At 40.4% G+C, this 17,031-nt stretch overlaps 1 protein-coding gene across 1 annotated transcript; it reads left to right on the top strand.

Annotated features, from left to right (window-relative positions):
- Positions 1-1,198: 1,198 nt before the first annotated feature.
- On the top strand, positions 1,199-8,747 carry LOC311212381 (cytochrome P450 2J6-like; the record flags this gene model as incomplete). Its single annotated transcript, XM_084291714.1, has 9 exons — positions 1,199-1,369; positions 1,450-1,612; positions 2,383-2,532; positions 3,179-3,339; positions 4,554-4,730; positions 5,126-5,267; positions 6,200-6,387; positions 7,289-7,430; positions 8,569-8,747. 9 exons carry the CDS (start codon positions 1,199-1,201, stop codon positions 8,745-8,747), a joined length of 1,473 nt encoding a protein of 490 aa, XP_084147840.1.
- Positions 8,748-17,031: the final 8,284 nt, after the last annotated feature.

The following is a 17,031-nucleotide window of genomic DNA, read 5'->3' as shown; positions in this document are numbered from 1 at the left end:
AACTAATTTTACATTCTGTCTTCACTATATAATGCAGGCATGTAGGTACCTATGATAACTGCAAATTTTGGCCAAATGGAGGAGACAGATTGACATCACTGAGTCACAATACTTCCCTAATGTTGCCAGGTTTGCAAAATACTGCTATTCGTGTATGTGTTGGAAGGCAGGGCAATTTCTTGTTCAGACTTGTACCTCATTTTTTAGCGAAGACATTTTCTCTTTGCAATGCCAAGATATGATCCCCTGACGATTGACACCCGGTGCTTTCTCCTTTCTGTGTTGCATACTAGGTGTGAATCCCTTCATTATCAGAGGACAAATTTTTTATGTGTTTTGTAAATCTATTGACAACTGGTCATAGACATAATACCCAGGATTTTGAAACTGTGATTACAAATGTAGAAAATAAACCAAGGAAAATAAAGTCCTTAATACAAGTTACATACTCAAAAAAATTATACCTAATAATGACAATTATAATTTAATTACATTTTACATTTTAAATAGGGCATAATTTTGTATGTTGATTGTTTTTCTCATTATTTAGTTCTAATGTAAGATTTAATTATTATCTTAATGTCATTAATATGCAGTTGTTGAAAATGTTATTGTTACCCTCTTACTGGAAAAAAACAAGTTTGAACACTCAAGGCCAAATTTTCAGAAATTACATGTAACAATTTCATCTCCTAATTGCATGCTTAGTCTCCAACTACTGATGTTTTTGTCTGTGTGAACTGTGAGGCAAATTTTAATTTGCAATCACATATAAAGACAACTTAATATTTGTGACTAAAACACCTGTTAAATCTAACCTATGAGAGTTACATGCCAGGATGTAAACAGTACTCTGAATTCAGTGATTCTGAGATGAACAACTATGCATGTTTTTAAGGTTCCCAAGGCAAATACCTTCAGCACACGTGATTCCACATTTTCAGGCTGTGGCTACCTATAGACAGCTAGGTACGCCCTTGGTCAGGGATTGGTTTGATGTATCCTAGTATGGAGAATATATGGGGTGCAGGAAAAAGGTAGGCAGTGATAAAGAGGGAGGGACAGAGGGAGGGAAAGGAATTGAGACTTTACAGGAGTCAGTCTGCAAAGAGAACTGGTGGAACAAGAAGCAAGATCACCTTTTCCAAGCTCCACTACGTTATTTTTGATAGAGAGAAGCTGAAAAATCAGCTTTGAAATGCTGACAATAAGTCAAGCGTTTGTAGTTCTGGTCATTTTTCTTTTAATTGTTCAATTTCTCAAACTTCGAAAGGCAAGCCAGCAATTCCCTCCTGGACCAACTCCTCTCCCATTGCTTGGAAACTTGGTGCAAATGAACTTTCAGTTACATCGGGATCTTCTGATGGAGGTATTTATTTTCAGATTCTCCTAATTGGTTAATTTTACTCAGTTTTATCTGTTCTTTTCTGGCGTTTTTCCCATCCACAGCTGGCAAAAACTTATGGCAACATATACACCTTGTGGTTCGGGTGGGCACCAGTGATCATACTGAATGGATTTCAGGCAGTGAAGGATGGCATGACTACACGCCCTGACGATGTTTCTGGAAGGATGGTATCTCCTTTCTTCAGAGCAATGGCCAAAGGAAAAGGTGAGATTTTCTTGCCATAAATAATGCACAGTAATGTCGACTTGGCAAACTACTCCTGCTCAGCCTTGTTAAACCCTCTGCCCTCCCATTCAGGATGCTCTGTCCAAATACCCTATTAGCTCATGAGAATAGCTTGCTATTTGTCATGATGCCTTTTGTCCTGAGCTCTCCCAAGCCTGGGAAACGTTCCAGATCAGGTTGTTTCTAGGTGACCTTTTTTGCTGTGTTCAAGATGTGTGCAGTCCTAGCTCAGAACTCAGCAATCGTACACTCCTCATAGGATAATTCATTCTGCTGCACATGATTTTGCTGTATGTTACGTGAATACAAAGCATCATTATAGGTTTGGCAACTGTATAGACTACGTATGGTTGCCAAACACCTTCCATCATGAGCGAGAGACCTATAACACCTTCCTCCAGAAGTCTCATAGCTGTTAGCAGTCACTCTTAAACATTTCCTGAATATCCTTTGTGAGAGTGACTCCGTCACGTTAAAATCCATTTCTTCTTAATGTATTTCAGCAGTTTTTAGCAAGAAGTGAAGCAGTCAGCAGATCCTTAGATTGCTCTTTTCAAAAATTAACTACAATCAATATTAAGAACATGTGGGTTAGTTATAGTTTGGGTATATTTGGTTATGATAATTTTACCTCCTAAAGATACTTGTACCACAGTATATTCCTTGATTTACTCAGGTATTTCATAATTATTTTTAAACGAATCATCCATGTCTATGACAAATAATAATGTGCCAGAGAATGCTCTCAGGTATTATACTGGCAAGCGGTCGCTCATGGAAGCAGCAGAGACGCTTTGGTATAATGACTCTACGCAGTCTGGGGATGGGGAAAAAAGGCCTGGAGTATCGAGTGCAAGAGGAGGCCTCTCACCTGGTGGAGTTCTTTGTGAGCCTGAAAGGTATCTCTGCTAAAAAATTAGATGCTTTTCAGTTTCTGGATCCATATCTTCAGTATGCAAGCTTACCTACCTCTTTCTAGGGTTGGGGTGGGCACAGTCATACATGTATATCCGAACTCACCAAAGCCTGAAGAACAGATAGAGCCTAGTATTACAAGTGGAAATTTCTTTCTTAAAAACCTGTTTCTAAACCTACTCTTAAACTTTCACAAGCTTCTTCAGTCTTTTCTCCTAAGTAGCTTTTTTTTTTTTTTTTTTTTTTTTTGAACATGTTTGTTGCTGTCTTCTCTCTGTTCATCTGCTGTGACATTTCTTGCCTTGCACATTGTCTAACTTTTCTTCTTCCATGCAACAGAGGACATCAGGTTTAATATTATATCTTCTAATTAATCTTGGTTGTGTAATACTATTTCATGGGAAGGGGTATGAGACTATTTTAGAGCAATGAGAAAACAGTTTAACACTATCTTTTGCTTTAAGACTGTTTTATTTTCATGAATACATATTGATGTCACATCTGTCCCCATTCATGCCCCAGACAGATGAAGATATTATTTTATGTAATTTCTAATAATATCTCATCTTATCTGTGTAAGGAACAACTGAAGAAAACATTGAGAGTGAACGCTAGTTACTGTGTTTGCAGGAAGACCTGTGGATCCTTCTTTCCCTCTCTTCCATTCTATTTCAAATGTAATTTGTGCTCTGGTTTTTGGATATCACTTCTCTGATGAGGACAAAACCTTCCATGAACTGATCAGTGCCACAGAGAACATATTCAGATTTGCAGGCAGCTTCATTTATCAGGTGTGTAAATCACATGCTATTTTTTTTTTTCTGAAGTAAGTAGAAAATGAAAGTGTGGATACAAAAATGCGTCCTCAGTAAAAGCAGAGCAACTGGTTCAAAGTTTATAAAGAGGGTAAAAATTTCTAAGAGACAAAGAAAGAGATAATTAGATAAGTGAAAGACATCATTAGTGGAGTTATTCTGGCAGTAGTTCAGTGACTCTCTGACTGTAGTTACTCATTATTTTTGTTGAAGAACTTGGCTAAAAAACAGATAACATTTGCTGATGATCAAAGCAAGGAGACCGTAACAATACAGTGGAGGTTCAGGATATCCTGCTGCAAGAGCTCATAAATATTGTGGACTGGAGTTATAAGTATGGAACAAATTCTAATAGTACAAAATTAAATTATGAATCATATCAGGAATTAATGAGACAATTACCTGCTACAAGCTTAGAACATTCCAGTCCAAAGCTTAAGAGGAAAGGGACTGGAGGAAACTAGAAGAAAACAGGATGAAAAAGGCAAACAGGATCCTAGAGTGTTTCCAGTACTGTTTTCTGTTTAGATCCAGAGAAATGTTAAAGTAGGTTCTGGCATGTAATGATCTGTGGGACCTTTTCCAGTGTCTTGGCATTTTGTGTTGTGAGTTTAGAGTGAAACAAATGTAAAAGAAGGATTAGTGGGATGACCAACAAATGATCACATAACAAAATTTGAGAATTTTGCTTGGTTGGTTTGAAAGAGCAAAGGCAGTGAGGAGACAGAAATGCTGTTTGCTTGGCAGGGTGGGATGGCACATGCTGCAAAGAGAGAGCTGTCCAAAACAGAGGATGGTACTTTGAGCTAACAAGTATGTGTATAAATACACTCTGAGCAGACTGAAGATTTAACATTTTTAATCATTATTGGTTCCTCTAGAAGTTAAAAGGGAAATGAAATTATCCTAGAGTGCTACCCAGTCTATGCTTTCCTTCTGTGAGCTCCACCAGTTGCCTGAGTTAGTGGCATGAGCAGAGCGTTGGCTGACACTCCCAGATTCAGGAGTGTGTCAAAATTAATATTAATGTTTCCCCACATGATGAAAAAAAATAATACTCAAAACAATGACAATCTGTTTACTCCACTATCAGCATTTCCAGACAGGACAATTCAGCCCTTTGGTGCTTCTAAAGCAGCTTTTGTTACTGACAGCTAATTCACGTTGCCTCTTGTATGTCATTCCTGCAGCTGTACGAAATCTTCCCCTGGCTGATGTGCCGTCTCCCTGGTCCTCATAAGAAGGCATTGTCTTGCTATGATGTCCTCAGTTCTTTTGCAAGGAAGGAGATTAGAAGGCACATGGAGAGAGGGATGCCAGCTGAACCGCAAGATTTCATTGACTTTTACCTGGCTGAGATAGAGAAAGTAAGTATTCATTCTGCCTGATGACACTGTTTGATAGCTTACTGGAGAGACCAAGGCCAAATGAGTGACACATTGCTGGGCTCATGTTTAGAAGTACACTCTGGGCTAACTGTAAAAGTTGCAGTTTGTTCTAAATTTTTCAGGATTAAGTCATCAGGCATGAAACTGCCTGTTTGTTTAATGAAAGAATAATCCACCTCATGAAAAAGAGCAACACAGCCTTACCACATACATTTGGGAAACTGTTAATCTCTTAGTACTCATCAAAAACTGTAAATCTGAATGTTCTTTGTGTATGTGCTATTGTTTCCACGTGTGGAAATAATGAGTCTCAGGAGGTATACAGGATAACCTAACTTTAATGTTTATCTTCACCTTTTTATCATCATCTTTAGTCTAAAGATGAGGACAAGCCCAAGTATGATGAAGACAATTTGGTGTATGTTATAAATGACCTTTTCCTTGGTGGCTCAGAGACTTCAAGCACAACCTTGTACTGGGGACTGCTCTACATGGTGGTGTATCCAGACATCCAAGGTGAGAGGGATTCTTGCTGTGAAATACTGTGGGTACTACAAATGTTAATGAGGGCTGGATGCAATGAGTGGCAGACACAAAAGCCACTAGTTGAGCCTGGCTCCCACCCTCTGGAAACACTAAGAACACCATGCTAAAATTACAGCAGTGGAAATAAACAAAGGTCCATCCTCTCACCTGGCCAAAAGAGATGGCTGAAGGCAGTCGTGGTGAAAGAAAAGTTATTTGCACTGACAGGTCAATGCCATGAATGCTTCTGTAGATCCAGACTGAATCTCCTCCATCTAAAATCTACACTAGGAAGAGAAAGGATATGGCCAGGGTTTAAGAAGGACTTGGATAATTCTGGAGTCAGCGTTTCTTCCATCTGCTGTGCTCAAGTCCTGAAAGCTAGGAAGATAATCTGTATTCCCACAATCTGAGCAGGAAGCTGAAAAGACTGTGTCATCATGTGCATATTTGCACTCAGACTTTTAGGGTGATTCTGATGTTGTTTGTTCACTGTTGCCATACTTGGACCAAGTCCTCCTTTGCACTGGGAGTTAATATCCAAGGCATTTGCGTCAATTTTGAAAATGAGATATAGATTTTAAGATAAAGTAAACTAAGCAATCCCTAAATACCTTCAAAATGTGGAGCTGAGTGACTCACCCTACACCCACCAAGCATACTGTGAGATAAATGTCAAAGCTGAAATAAGTACAGTATAGTCCTTGTTTATGAGTCCTTGTTTAGTTCTGGACCACACTGCTTTTTTGTTTGTTTGTTTTGCTATTGACTTTTAACGTCTGAATTTAACATATGAAGCTAAATCATAAAGACTTTATGTACTATGCTGAAATACTACTTTTTCCTATTGCTCTAAGGAAAAGAGACCAGTTGAAATATTTGATGCATTTTTCCCATCTGAAGTGATGAATATTTCTCCACAGAGAAAGTGCAGAAGGAGCTGGATGCGGTTCTGGGTCCTGCCCAGTTAATCTGCTATGAGGATCGGAAAAAGCTGCCCTACACGAATGCTGTGGTTCATGAGATCCAGCGCTTCAGCAACATTGTCTTTGTTGGCATGCCCAGAGTGTGTGTGAGGAATACAGAACTGCTAGGTTTCCCTGTCAAAAAGGTACAGACAAATGACACAACAGCAGAGACCAGCTGTACTTGGCTGGGGATATAGACTGAGAGGAGAAATGTTTATCAAAGCACTTGTTAAGACATTTTTGCCCAGCTTGGCACTGCTAGCACTGCTGGGATGGAGGAAGACTTGTAAGGGGATGGTAATAGCTCCATGAGCTGAGACAAGTGCAATGACCTGCCTGAATCTGTACAGCTGACAGCAAGGGAGTTGCTCCAAAATAAAGCCTGAGACAGGTGTTCACAGCCACTAAATAATTTTGTAAAGTGACATAAGCTATGCTGAGTGCCAGTTCTCACTGTAAAACCCTAGCAAGCATCGGTTGCTTTTATTGCAAGAGAGATGGGAGAGGCCAGTACCATTACTGGCTTCCATGTTTGGCCCCACCTAATTCACTTTGTGGTGAAGGCTTCAGTCTCTGTTCTGGCTGGATCTGACAGTCAGGTACCCTAAGGCACACGAGCTGGTCTGCTGGGAACAACGTGCTCTTTACCAGTAAAGACAAAGCTTTTTCTCTCTCTCAAACCTAAAAGCATTTTTTTCTCTCTCAAACCCAAAAGAAGGTTTCCAAGACTGGGACCTGAATATCAACAAAAGAGGCCTACTACAAATGTCATTAAAACTATCAGTAGAAGTGGGCACCACAATATAGTTGTACAAACATCACTAATGCTAATAACACCCACTGGCGTGGTCACAAGGCTGGGAACTGATAATTTCCAGCTAAGAAAATGACTAACAACTCCTGTTTTCTAGCAAGATACTCCTCTAACCACTTGATATCTGCACATTAGAAAGCAATGGCAACAAACAGAAGTCTTATCCACCGGGCAGAAACTGAGGTGAGAGGTTAGTTGATAGAACTGTACCAGTGGTTTCTTCCTTGCAGGGCACCATTGTTTTGCCAAATATAGCATCTGTTCTGTATGATCCTGAGCACTGGGAGACACCTCGGGAGTTCAACCCTGGCCATTTCCTGGATAAAGATGGAAACTTTAAAAATCGAGAAGCCTTCTTACCATTCTCAGCAGGTAAGCGCACTGGCAGTTTGAACAGTCCTAACAGATTACATGAAGAATACAGAAGTTTGAGACTGTGATATTTCTTCAGATAACACCTTATGTCACCACTGTTTGCTTCTTTTAAATAATAGTACTGGCTTGTATCTGCCGAGACAGACACTTCTGTGCTCTCTGGCACCAACTTGCTCTTAGTACAATGCAGTAGGAATCCCACTTGAATTCCTGAACCTCCTAGGCTTGTTAAATATTGCATTCATCCACTTTTTTTTTTCCTGTAGTATCCTTCATATTTTTTTTTATTTTTTTTTCCACTGAGAAGTGATGTACCTTTTGTATGCTGGAGTTGCTTGCAGTCCCTCTTATAGGAATGAGCTGAAAGAAGAGAAGAAATGCATCCTGATACACAAAGTTCTTGGGTACAGAACTGAAAAGCCAGTTGCAAAAGAAGGGAATTAAGATAACATAGCACAGTTTGTGACCATATTCAGCAGTAAAGTTCTTACTCTGTTTTAGTATCTCTGCTGATGTAGCAGGGTAGTCACTTAGATGCCCATCCAGGAGCGGTTTCTTAGTGCAAATGGAATAGCTGGCTTTTGCTTTCCCTTAACTTGTCTGCTAATCTGGAAATGTGAATATATTATTAACTTGTTTTCTTTATTTTTTGTTTCTGTGCTGTGTGTGCCATTGGTTCCAGTGAGGAACACTTGGAGATTAACAGTAGGCTTCTTGATTGCCTGTAAAGTGACCAAGCCTTTGCTCAGTTGCAAAGGCCATTGCCGAGTAATTTTGATCTGCCGACTTAACTCACTAAGAAAGCATGTGCAAACAGCTGGCAGATTCTTCATGTCTGACCCTGAAGCTCAAGATCTCCTATAAAAGGAAAATAATTTTCCGCCTGGTCAAGAAAGAAAGATGGTAGTACATCAGGGACTTGCACTGGGCTTTTTGTTTGGTGTCTCCTAACCTATGACATTGGAGGGATGGGATCTTTCTGAGAAAGAATTCAGGAAGTTTTATTTCTGTGGTTTTCAGGATCCTGGCCCTGAACAAGAGTCCCCTCTGCTTATGGCAAGAATGAACAAAGTGATGACAAAACTAAAAAAAAAAATCCTAGATACTCACTGTCCTTTCCCTCTTCCTTCTGCAGGGCACCGAGTGTGTTTGGGGGAGCACCTAGCAAGGACTGAGCTCTTCATTTTTTTTGCCAACCTGCTCCGGGCATTCACCTTCCGCCTTCCTGAGGGAGTGACAAAGATCAACACAGAGCCCATTTTTGGGGCCACGCTGCAGCCCCACCCATACAAGGTTTGTGCCATTCCACGCTAGGATGCAGCACATCACAGACCAGTGTGAAGCAGCCACCTTTACCTCAGTGAACTTCCTCTCAAATGTAAAAACCTTCCTCTACCAGCCAGTATATTGGTATTAGTCTATCCCAGGACTATCCAGAAAGCGGACATAAGCCAAGATCCAGGCAACTTTTGGGTTGGTCCCAGAAAATCTTGCAAGGATCTTAACCTGTTTTTTCCTCTTGGAGAGCATCTGAGCAAGATGCTGTGGTTCCCAGTTGTGAAGACAGCCTGCTGTGCCTCCCTGTCATGGCCAAGAAGGAACATTGTGGTGATCACTATGGAGCAAACCTCAGTAAAACTCAACAGAGGACCTCAGCAAGAGCTAAGTAGGCTTCATTTCTGTGAGTGCTTTGATGACCTGAAGTCATTTGACTTTAAAGTTCTACTTTTGCTTTACTGTTCTGAACTTAGGCACTCTAATTTGTTGAGAGGTACGAATAAAAGAAAAAGGGAAACACACTAGCATATGGGTGCATTGATGTCTGAGTTTGAGGTAAGCATCTCTCCCATGTGGAAGATGATGAGTCAATTTGAACTTGAATAAACTTAAATTTCGTATTTACTAACAATATGAACATGTTGCTTGGCAGTGTGATCATTGCTATGATGTATTGACAGTTTTATTATTATTTTTAAAATCCATTTTCTATGATGTAGAATCATGCTGACATTAGTCACTAAGAGGTTGGGACTTTAAGATCTAATCAGGCCTTCTGCTTGTCAGATGAACACAGTAACTGGTAGCAGTAGGAGCTCGTTACCAATTCTGCCTGGAAGAAACATGGATGTGGGGTGAGATACTCACTTTGCCAGTGGATTTCACTGCTACCTGTTTGCAGCACAGGCATGTAAAGACTTTGAAAAGCAGCATATAGGGACTTTTTGAATGCTGAGATGTACCTCATCTTCTCTGGGACCTTTTCTTCATTATAAGTCATACCATACTTCATTATAACTCAGACTATACTTCCTGCCCTCCATTCAATCTCTTTTCAACCTGTCCTTCCCCATTTTCTGTTCCTACTCCCATCCACTCCATATTCATATAAACTCTGTTTCAGGATTCACCTTCCCTTTTGGTTTCCCACCACTTACGTCCTTTCAACATATCAAATTTCTGTCTCCTCTGACTCGGAGTATTAGCAGAGGAATCAACAAGTGTTGAGCTGAAAACAATGATCAGTGAGTATTCAAGAGGGAGCTTGGAAGATTTCATTTATTTCTCCTTTGAGGTTCTAGACCATAAAAAGAAGAGCACAGTAACTACAGAGGATGCACTGGGGGTAGATCAGTGTAAGAAAAGCTAAATGAAGACTTGATGCAGGAATCCTAAAATATCTGTTACTTAATGTAGCTGTTTACTGGCACGGATTCAACTCAAGACAGAGACGGTTTAAGCATACAGTTGGAGATGATAGCCAAGTTCATCTATAGCTATGATAAATCAAAGTGCTGTAGTATTCCTGGGTCCAAAACACTTTTGGAAAAGATTCAAATGTTGGAGTTCAGTAAAGCTGTAAGCACTGATGCAAACTTAGGACTGAATTTGTATGAGTACCAAAAGTGTTTTTATACTGGGATATAATCTGTTTGTAATTAAATCATTGTGGTGCATCTGAACTTCCTAATTTAAAATGGAGGAGCATGTCACTAAAAAGAAGTGATAACTACTGAAAGTCACGCTGACTTTCAGAAAGTGTAGCCCTGACAGCGTCTGTTGTATCACAACCCAGCATCTGCAGGCTTGATGGGCTGGAAGGGAAAGCAGAACAGTGGGGGGGAGGGTTCACAATAGCAATAACTGCCATGAGTAATCTCTCCTGTTGACTACACAGACTATATCAAATACTGTTCCAGGGCCTACACACTTCTGCTCAGCCTCCTTTCCAGCTTTATCTGCACTTCTCCCCCACCCCACCCTCCCACACCTCCTCCTCCGCATGAACCCTGCTGGCGATGGCATCTCTTGCTGCCTTTGCCCACTCCTCTTGTCATCTTGCCACTCGCTGAAGAGGCTTAGTGAGAAGATGTGTTACAAGCTGATTGTGCTCGAAGTCTGGAACATTATGTCCATTGAGACTGCAGCTGTACTCGGTGCAAGCTGATAGATCAGCTTCTCTGTGACTAGGCATGCCTTAGGAGTGGCACAACATGGAAAGATTTGGTAATTTACTGCTTGTTTCAGCCCCTCAGGGGCTGTGTCCACCAAACCCTTATAAGACACTACAAAGAAGCACGTTTCACTTTTGGAGAATCTCCTAAAAGCTTGGCTGAGGGGCAGGAGCCCCCCAGCTCTACGTTCTGGAGGCAGGAAGCTGGCAGTCTTGCCAGGCTTGAGAAGAATGATGTGGAAGGCAAACAGAAACTCAGGAAATCCGATCAAATTAACTTTGCTCTTTCTGGGCTCTCACTGGAAGCTGATAAATTGTCCCATGCCTGCTGGAAGTGCCTCTGGGATGGAGAACAGCCTTGCTTCCCTCCCAGGGATCATTCTTCCAGCACTTGTACAGGGTTACAGACACCCAGCTCCCAGACTGGCTGACCTCTGGCAGCTGGAAGATTTGCAGGCTATGGGGAGACAGCTGAAGTAATCCTGGGCCAGATGCTGGTGGGGGAAGACAGCAGAGAGTGGTGGGATCATGGAAATAGTTGCTATGCTTAGTGCCTTGCTGCCCTCATTATCAAAAAGAGTCCAAGGACAATCTTAAGGAAACCTGGCTGGCTTCCCTCATCCCCTGCCCACATCCCTTTTCATTCTCCTTCTGCCCCTTCAAGTGCTGCTGTCCTGCTCACCTTGTCACCACTGAGCTGCCTGCTGGTTACAGCCCCTAGGCACATCTGCATTACGCCATCAGAGCTGCTGGATGAAAAGGTGCACGCCTTGGTGCTAATGACTGGCATGATGTAACATTTTGTTTAAGTGAAGGGACTAACTCTCCACTCCATCTATTTTATCTTTTTTTTATAAACAGTGTCAACCACAGCCTCAGGTCTCTGAGTTGTGGTAGACTTGTCATCCTTAATAAAAAGGTTTACAAAGGTTTGAAAACAGTTTGCAGGTGTTTATTCAAGGGAAAGATCCCCAGCTGGATGTATTACTTCTTAAAGCATTGCCATTCCTTCAGGGAAAACTCAGTTCATGCCGGAGAATCGCAGAGGTGGCTGCTCTGCTTACTGTTTGCAGGATGGCACGAGTCTGTGGATGCAGAAAGCTTACAGCATTTAAAATTGCTGGACATGAGAGGAAAGAGCTGCCTAGCGTTATATGGTGCCCAGCTCTTCTAAGGTTACAGTTAAGGAAAATATTGCCAGGTTGTCTGATACCAAGATCCTCAACTCTTTTTTTTTTTATTATTGTTATTATTTTTTTTAATTTTTCTCTCATGTTTTTCTGTTTCATGGTAAGGCTCTCCTAGACAGCAATATTAGCATAACAACCACGTGGCAAGTTGTGTGCCAGACTTCAGGGAAACTATTTACCCTGTCAGAAGGAGAAAGCAGGAAGCAGAGAAAAAGAAAGCATTGTGCAAAAGTCTGGTAGATTTTTGCATCATGTTTGCTCTTCCGTTCAAACATGTTGTTTAGGAAACTGGTGTGTGTCAAAGGCTTGAGCTTATTTGTCTCTGCTGATGTTCCGGTGTGTGAAACAGTGAATCAACTACTTGTAGTGGGGAAACCAACTTGATGGTATTACATATTTTAAATAGTCTGTTGCACCAGCATAGCACATCTGGAAAAACTATTTCTATAGTTTTGAGGAGACCTGGAAAATCCTGAACAGATGAGAGCCAACAGAAAAGAAAAAAACCATCTCTCCAATGGAAGGACTGGCAGGTATCAACTGCAACAAAACCAGAGATTTTTCAAAAGAGCCAGAAGGGATGGTACTACACATACCTTGCTGGTAAGCTGTGCAACTCCTTGCCACTGGATGTTGTATTAAACATTTCCTTGCTGGATAAATTTTCAGCAAGAAAATTCCTTTTGGGTTATTTAATACCAATACAGTGTTTCTCATTTTTCCTGTTCTTATAACCTTTCCTAAGGCCTCTGCTACCATGTGCTGTCAAAAAAGGAACATTAGATTAGTTGAACTTTCATCTCGAAGAGCATGGCTGTTATGCCATTTACTCAGAATTAAAATGGTTCGATATATCATGCTTCAGTTTGAGTGTTTATTGTCATAATCTTATATTTTCCATTTGAAGAATTTCCTCTTACTTCCAGACTAGACCCTGACCAGGTGCCTGCTGAGACATAACTGAGACTGGAAAGAGATGTTCATCCAAGCAACCTGTAATCCTGAAGCAGGAGCCAAAATGCACTTAGTGTTATTCATTTTCCTTTGATTAAAAGTCTCGCTGCTGGCTCTTTCCAGAGTTTAATTTATTCATTTTCTAGATGTCTTCAGGTGATAAAAATGCATTGTGAACAGTAAATCAGATTTTATTCAGTACTAGAATGAAATTTCTGGTCAAAACAAGAGATAATATGCTAATTGAATGGGGGTTGCACACATTTCCTTTACTGCATTGTAAAGCAGCCACATATCATCGGACCTGAAATCTGCATTTGAGCCTGCACTGTCAGAGCAGCTTGAACTGGGAATTGTGAGTAACCTGGGATGAGGAAATCCCTCCCCATAAAATTCTGATGCTGTAAATGTCATTATCATACCACCTCTCCTTTTCGTCCTCGTTACGCCTGATATTTTTTTACCATTGTGAAATATCACATTAATAACATTTGCAGCTGACTTGAATTGAAAGGAACAACAAGCTTCGGTGTCATGAAGGAACTAATTTATGGGGAGATGGAGATGGATGAAGCATTAAAATAGTTGAGTTTCAATGTGGGAAAAGTACAGTTAACATACCTGCAAAAATCACCCTGAGCTGAAATATTCAGTGGAAGAGAGAGGGAGGGGTGTCTATGGCTGCATATGTAGAAAAACCACTGCAGAATAAAACAAAGGCATCTGTTTGTGAGTACGACTGTGTAAGGAATATTGAGTTTACTTCTGTGTGCCTGTTACAGAGTATGCTATAGGTCAGGCAGATCAGACAAGCCATATGATACAGTGATGGAGAATAAGGGAAGAGCAGCTTTGCCATCTTGAAGCATTATGGCCAATGCAGCTTCATGTGCAGATCAAATGGTTGGAGATATGGGTACTATAATTTGAATCAGCAAGTCATTTTGTTAGATTAGATTTGTAAATAAAAATCGTACCCAAGAAAAGAAATGTCATCTCTTTAACCTTTTTCCAGCATGCACAGGTAAGTTTCATTCATCCTTCTGCCCTAGCCCTGTGAGATGTCTCTCTAGATTTAAATCACACTGTTAGGAATTGTTCTCATTTGTTGAGGCAAATTACACGACGATGCCTTTTTGCCTTTTAATGGTAGCTCAGCACAGGAGGTCAATGTACTTCATACTGTGGAATGCATCTAATCAGCTATACCAAGGTGCCTTCTCTGAGATCAAATCTTACAAAGGCAACAGTTTTTGCATGCTTTTTTTTTCCCCAGTTTGAGTTCAATCCAGTTCACAGTCATGATTTACAAAGGAATAGCAAGGGATGATTTTATGATTCTGTAGTTGTTCTAGGAGCACAGAGCCAGTACACAACTAGCCAGCTGCAAAAGCTTGTTCAGGGCAACAAACACTAGCCAGGATTTGAAGTACAGATTCATTCAGGAGTGCCAGTACCCGAAAACATCATTCATGCTCTTCAGTGCATGCTAAACAATGTCCCTACATGACTGTGGACTAATTACAAGACAGCATGCCAGGATTCAATTGTTTTCCATACCTACCAGCGGAAAAAGATGAGTGAACTTTCTAAGAGGTAAGGTTCATGTAACTCAGGTATCAGTGTAATTATAAACAAACTGTCAATTTTTAATCTTTGTTTTATCCTTTCAATAGGGATTAATAGGGATCAATAGCCTTAACTTTCTGATCCCATCTATTAACCCACTTCCACTGCCCAGCAGTGGTATAGCAGAGCTCAAATTTAACTGGATGGTATTAATGTTGTTTAATTGTTAGGGCTGCTGTGTTTGCCCAGAGAAGGGAGATGTGGGTAGCTGTTTTTCAAAAAGGACAACCACAACCTGAGCAGGAGTTTGTGTTACATAGCACCGATCATTTTGAATGTGAGCAGTGGCTAAAACTGACAACTGCATCACTCTTTGGCTCTGAGGGGTCTCTGCAATGCATTATTTTCTTGGTGTGCATCAAGGACTGCCTAAGCAGAATCTGGACAGTGCTGAAGTGATGTCTGCAGATTTGCAGTCAAGCCTAGGAATGGACGAAGAGCAAAACACTCACCACTCAAAACAGGTTGTGTGTAGGTTTCAGATTGTGACACAGCCCTCTCCTGGAGGAGTTACACAACTTGTACATTATCTGCTAGCTAATTTGAAATATATAAAAATGATCAAACGATGCCATGTAAATAAGGTGTGTTATACACTGAGCAATGCTGTGTCTGTAGTTTACTCCTGCAAAAACTGATGTTGCTACCAGAATCCATGGGAAAAAACGTGGATTTAGGGGAGCCTTCTGAGCCTTAGAGGGAATGAAAATGCAGTGTCTGTGACTCAGACAAAGCCAGTGAATAAAGCAGTATTTTCACCCTCAGGGAAACAATTAAGTCAATTCGAAAACCTTTAGTTTATTGTTGCAAACATGGGCAGACTAAAGGAGAGATTTCCAGGTTCACACAAAGTTACAGAGGTAATGTGATATGGTATTTAGTGGTACTGAACTTCCAAAGGCATCTGTATGTATGGATGTATTAAGAGATACTAGCCTAAATCACACCAGCCTACCTACTTTTTTATTTTTATTTTTATTTTTATTTTTATTTTTATTTTTATTTTTATTTTTATTTTTATTTTTATTTTTATTTTTATTTTTATTTTTATTTTTATTTTTATTTTTTTTTTTTTCCCCCTCATATTCAATGGTAACCAATACAGTCACTTGTGTATTTCAGTTAAGGACTCACTCTTCCCCAGCCCATTATCCCTTAAGACTTATTGCTCTCCAATGTGACATCACAAACAAGAAATTACAAGTAAAAAAAATCTCTCCAGAGTCAGGCAAAAACAGACAGATGACTTAAAGTTGTCAAGGACTGACCTGGGTCCTCACATTGCTAGAGGAAGGGAGAGCAACTTGCAATTGCCATTCAAAAATGCATGTGTTTTGTCTTCAAGGACAAAATCCAGCATCTTGAGTAAGAATTAATCAGATGTGTTACACAGGCAGTATTTTCTCAGGCCAAGTTTGGGGGTTGCCACATTAAATATAAGCACCGTGAGATGCCAGTAGGCCAAGCCTGGGGATCCATGAGGCTGTACTAAATTACAAGGAGTTGTTAGAGGTTTTATCATCAAGTTCCAGGAAGACTTGAGAAGATGATTCAGTTCCTGTACTGTTCAGTGTGAACAGATGAGTGTTTGTGAACCTGGGAACAACCTGTACTGTCATATACCAGCACTCAGAATTCCTGCAGAGGTTTGTTGTGTGTAATCTCTTCTGATACACTGCTGTGTAGCAGAACATGCAGAGTCAATCACTTTACTATACAAGAAATAAGAATAAGAAAGTAAGCTTTCTTGACAATAGTGACTGCAATAATATGGCAAGATTATAAGGAAGGGGATTAAAGGACACAATTTCTTCTCTGCTTTATTAAGCTTCAATTCTACTTCTTCATGATTAGTGTCTTGGGCAGGACATGGTATTACAGAGGATTACCTATCTTCTTACCATCAGTACTACCACTTCTATTGTACTCCTTCACTGGATTTGGGTTGCTTTTTTTCTGTTATTAACCTCAGAAGAGACATTGGTACAACCTTGCATAGCATAGCCTGAAAAATACTGATTACTCAGTCTTCTTGCTGGGCTCACAGCAGTTATTTCTCTATGAGTACCATGTAGTGAACAGGATTCAGAAGAACAGTGAATGATGTTTTTAATTTGGATAACATCTCCCAGCCTTCTGTAAGTATCTTTGGTTGTATGTAGCTGTTTCCAGGAGAACCAGTTAAAAAACTGCTTGAAGATCGTGTCCTGCAGATGGAGAAAGGCTGAGATAGAGGAGTCCTGCAAGAAGAAGAAAAATAAAAATATGAACACCACAAGCAGAATACGATCAATACAAAGCAATTAAACAATGCAAAGAAACCAGGTATGAGCCACAGCACAGAACATGGAAAGCAAAAAAGGCTGCAAGCCAG

Source organism: Netta rufina, assembly GCF_964035555.1.
Source record: "Netta rufina genome assembly, chromosome: 9".
NCBI classification, from domain to species: domain Eukaryota; kingdom Metazoa; phylum Chordata; class Aves; order Anseriformes; family Anatidae; genus Netta; species Netta rufina.
Note: the sequence above shows the minus strand (reverse complement) of the source record. Positions and strands in the feature narration are given on the sequence as shown.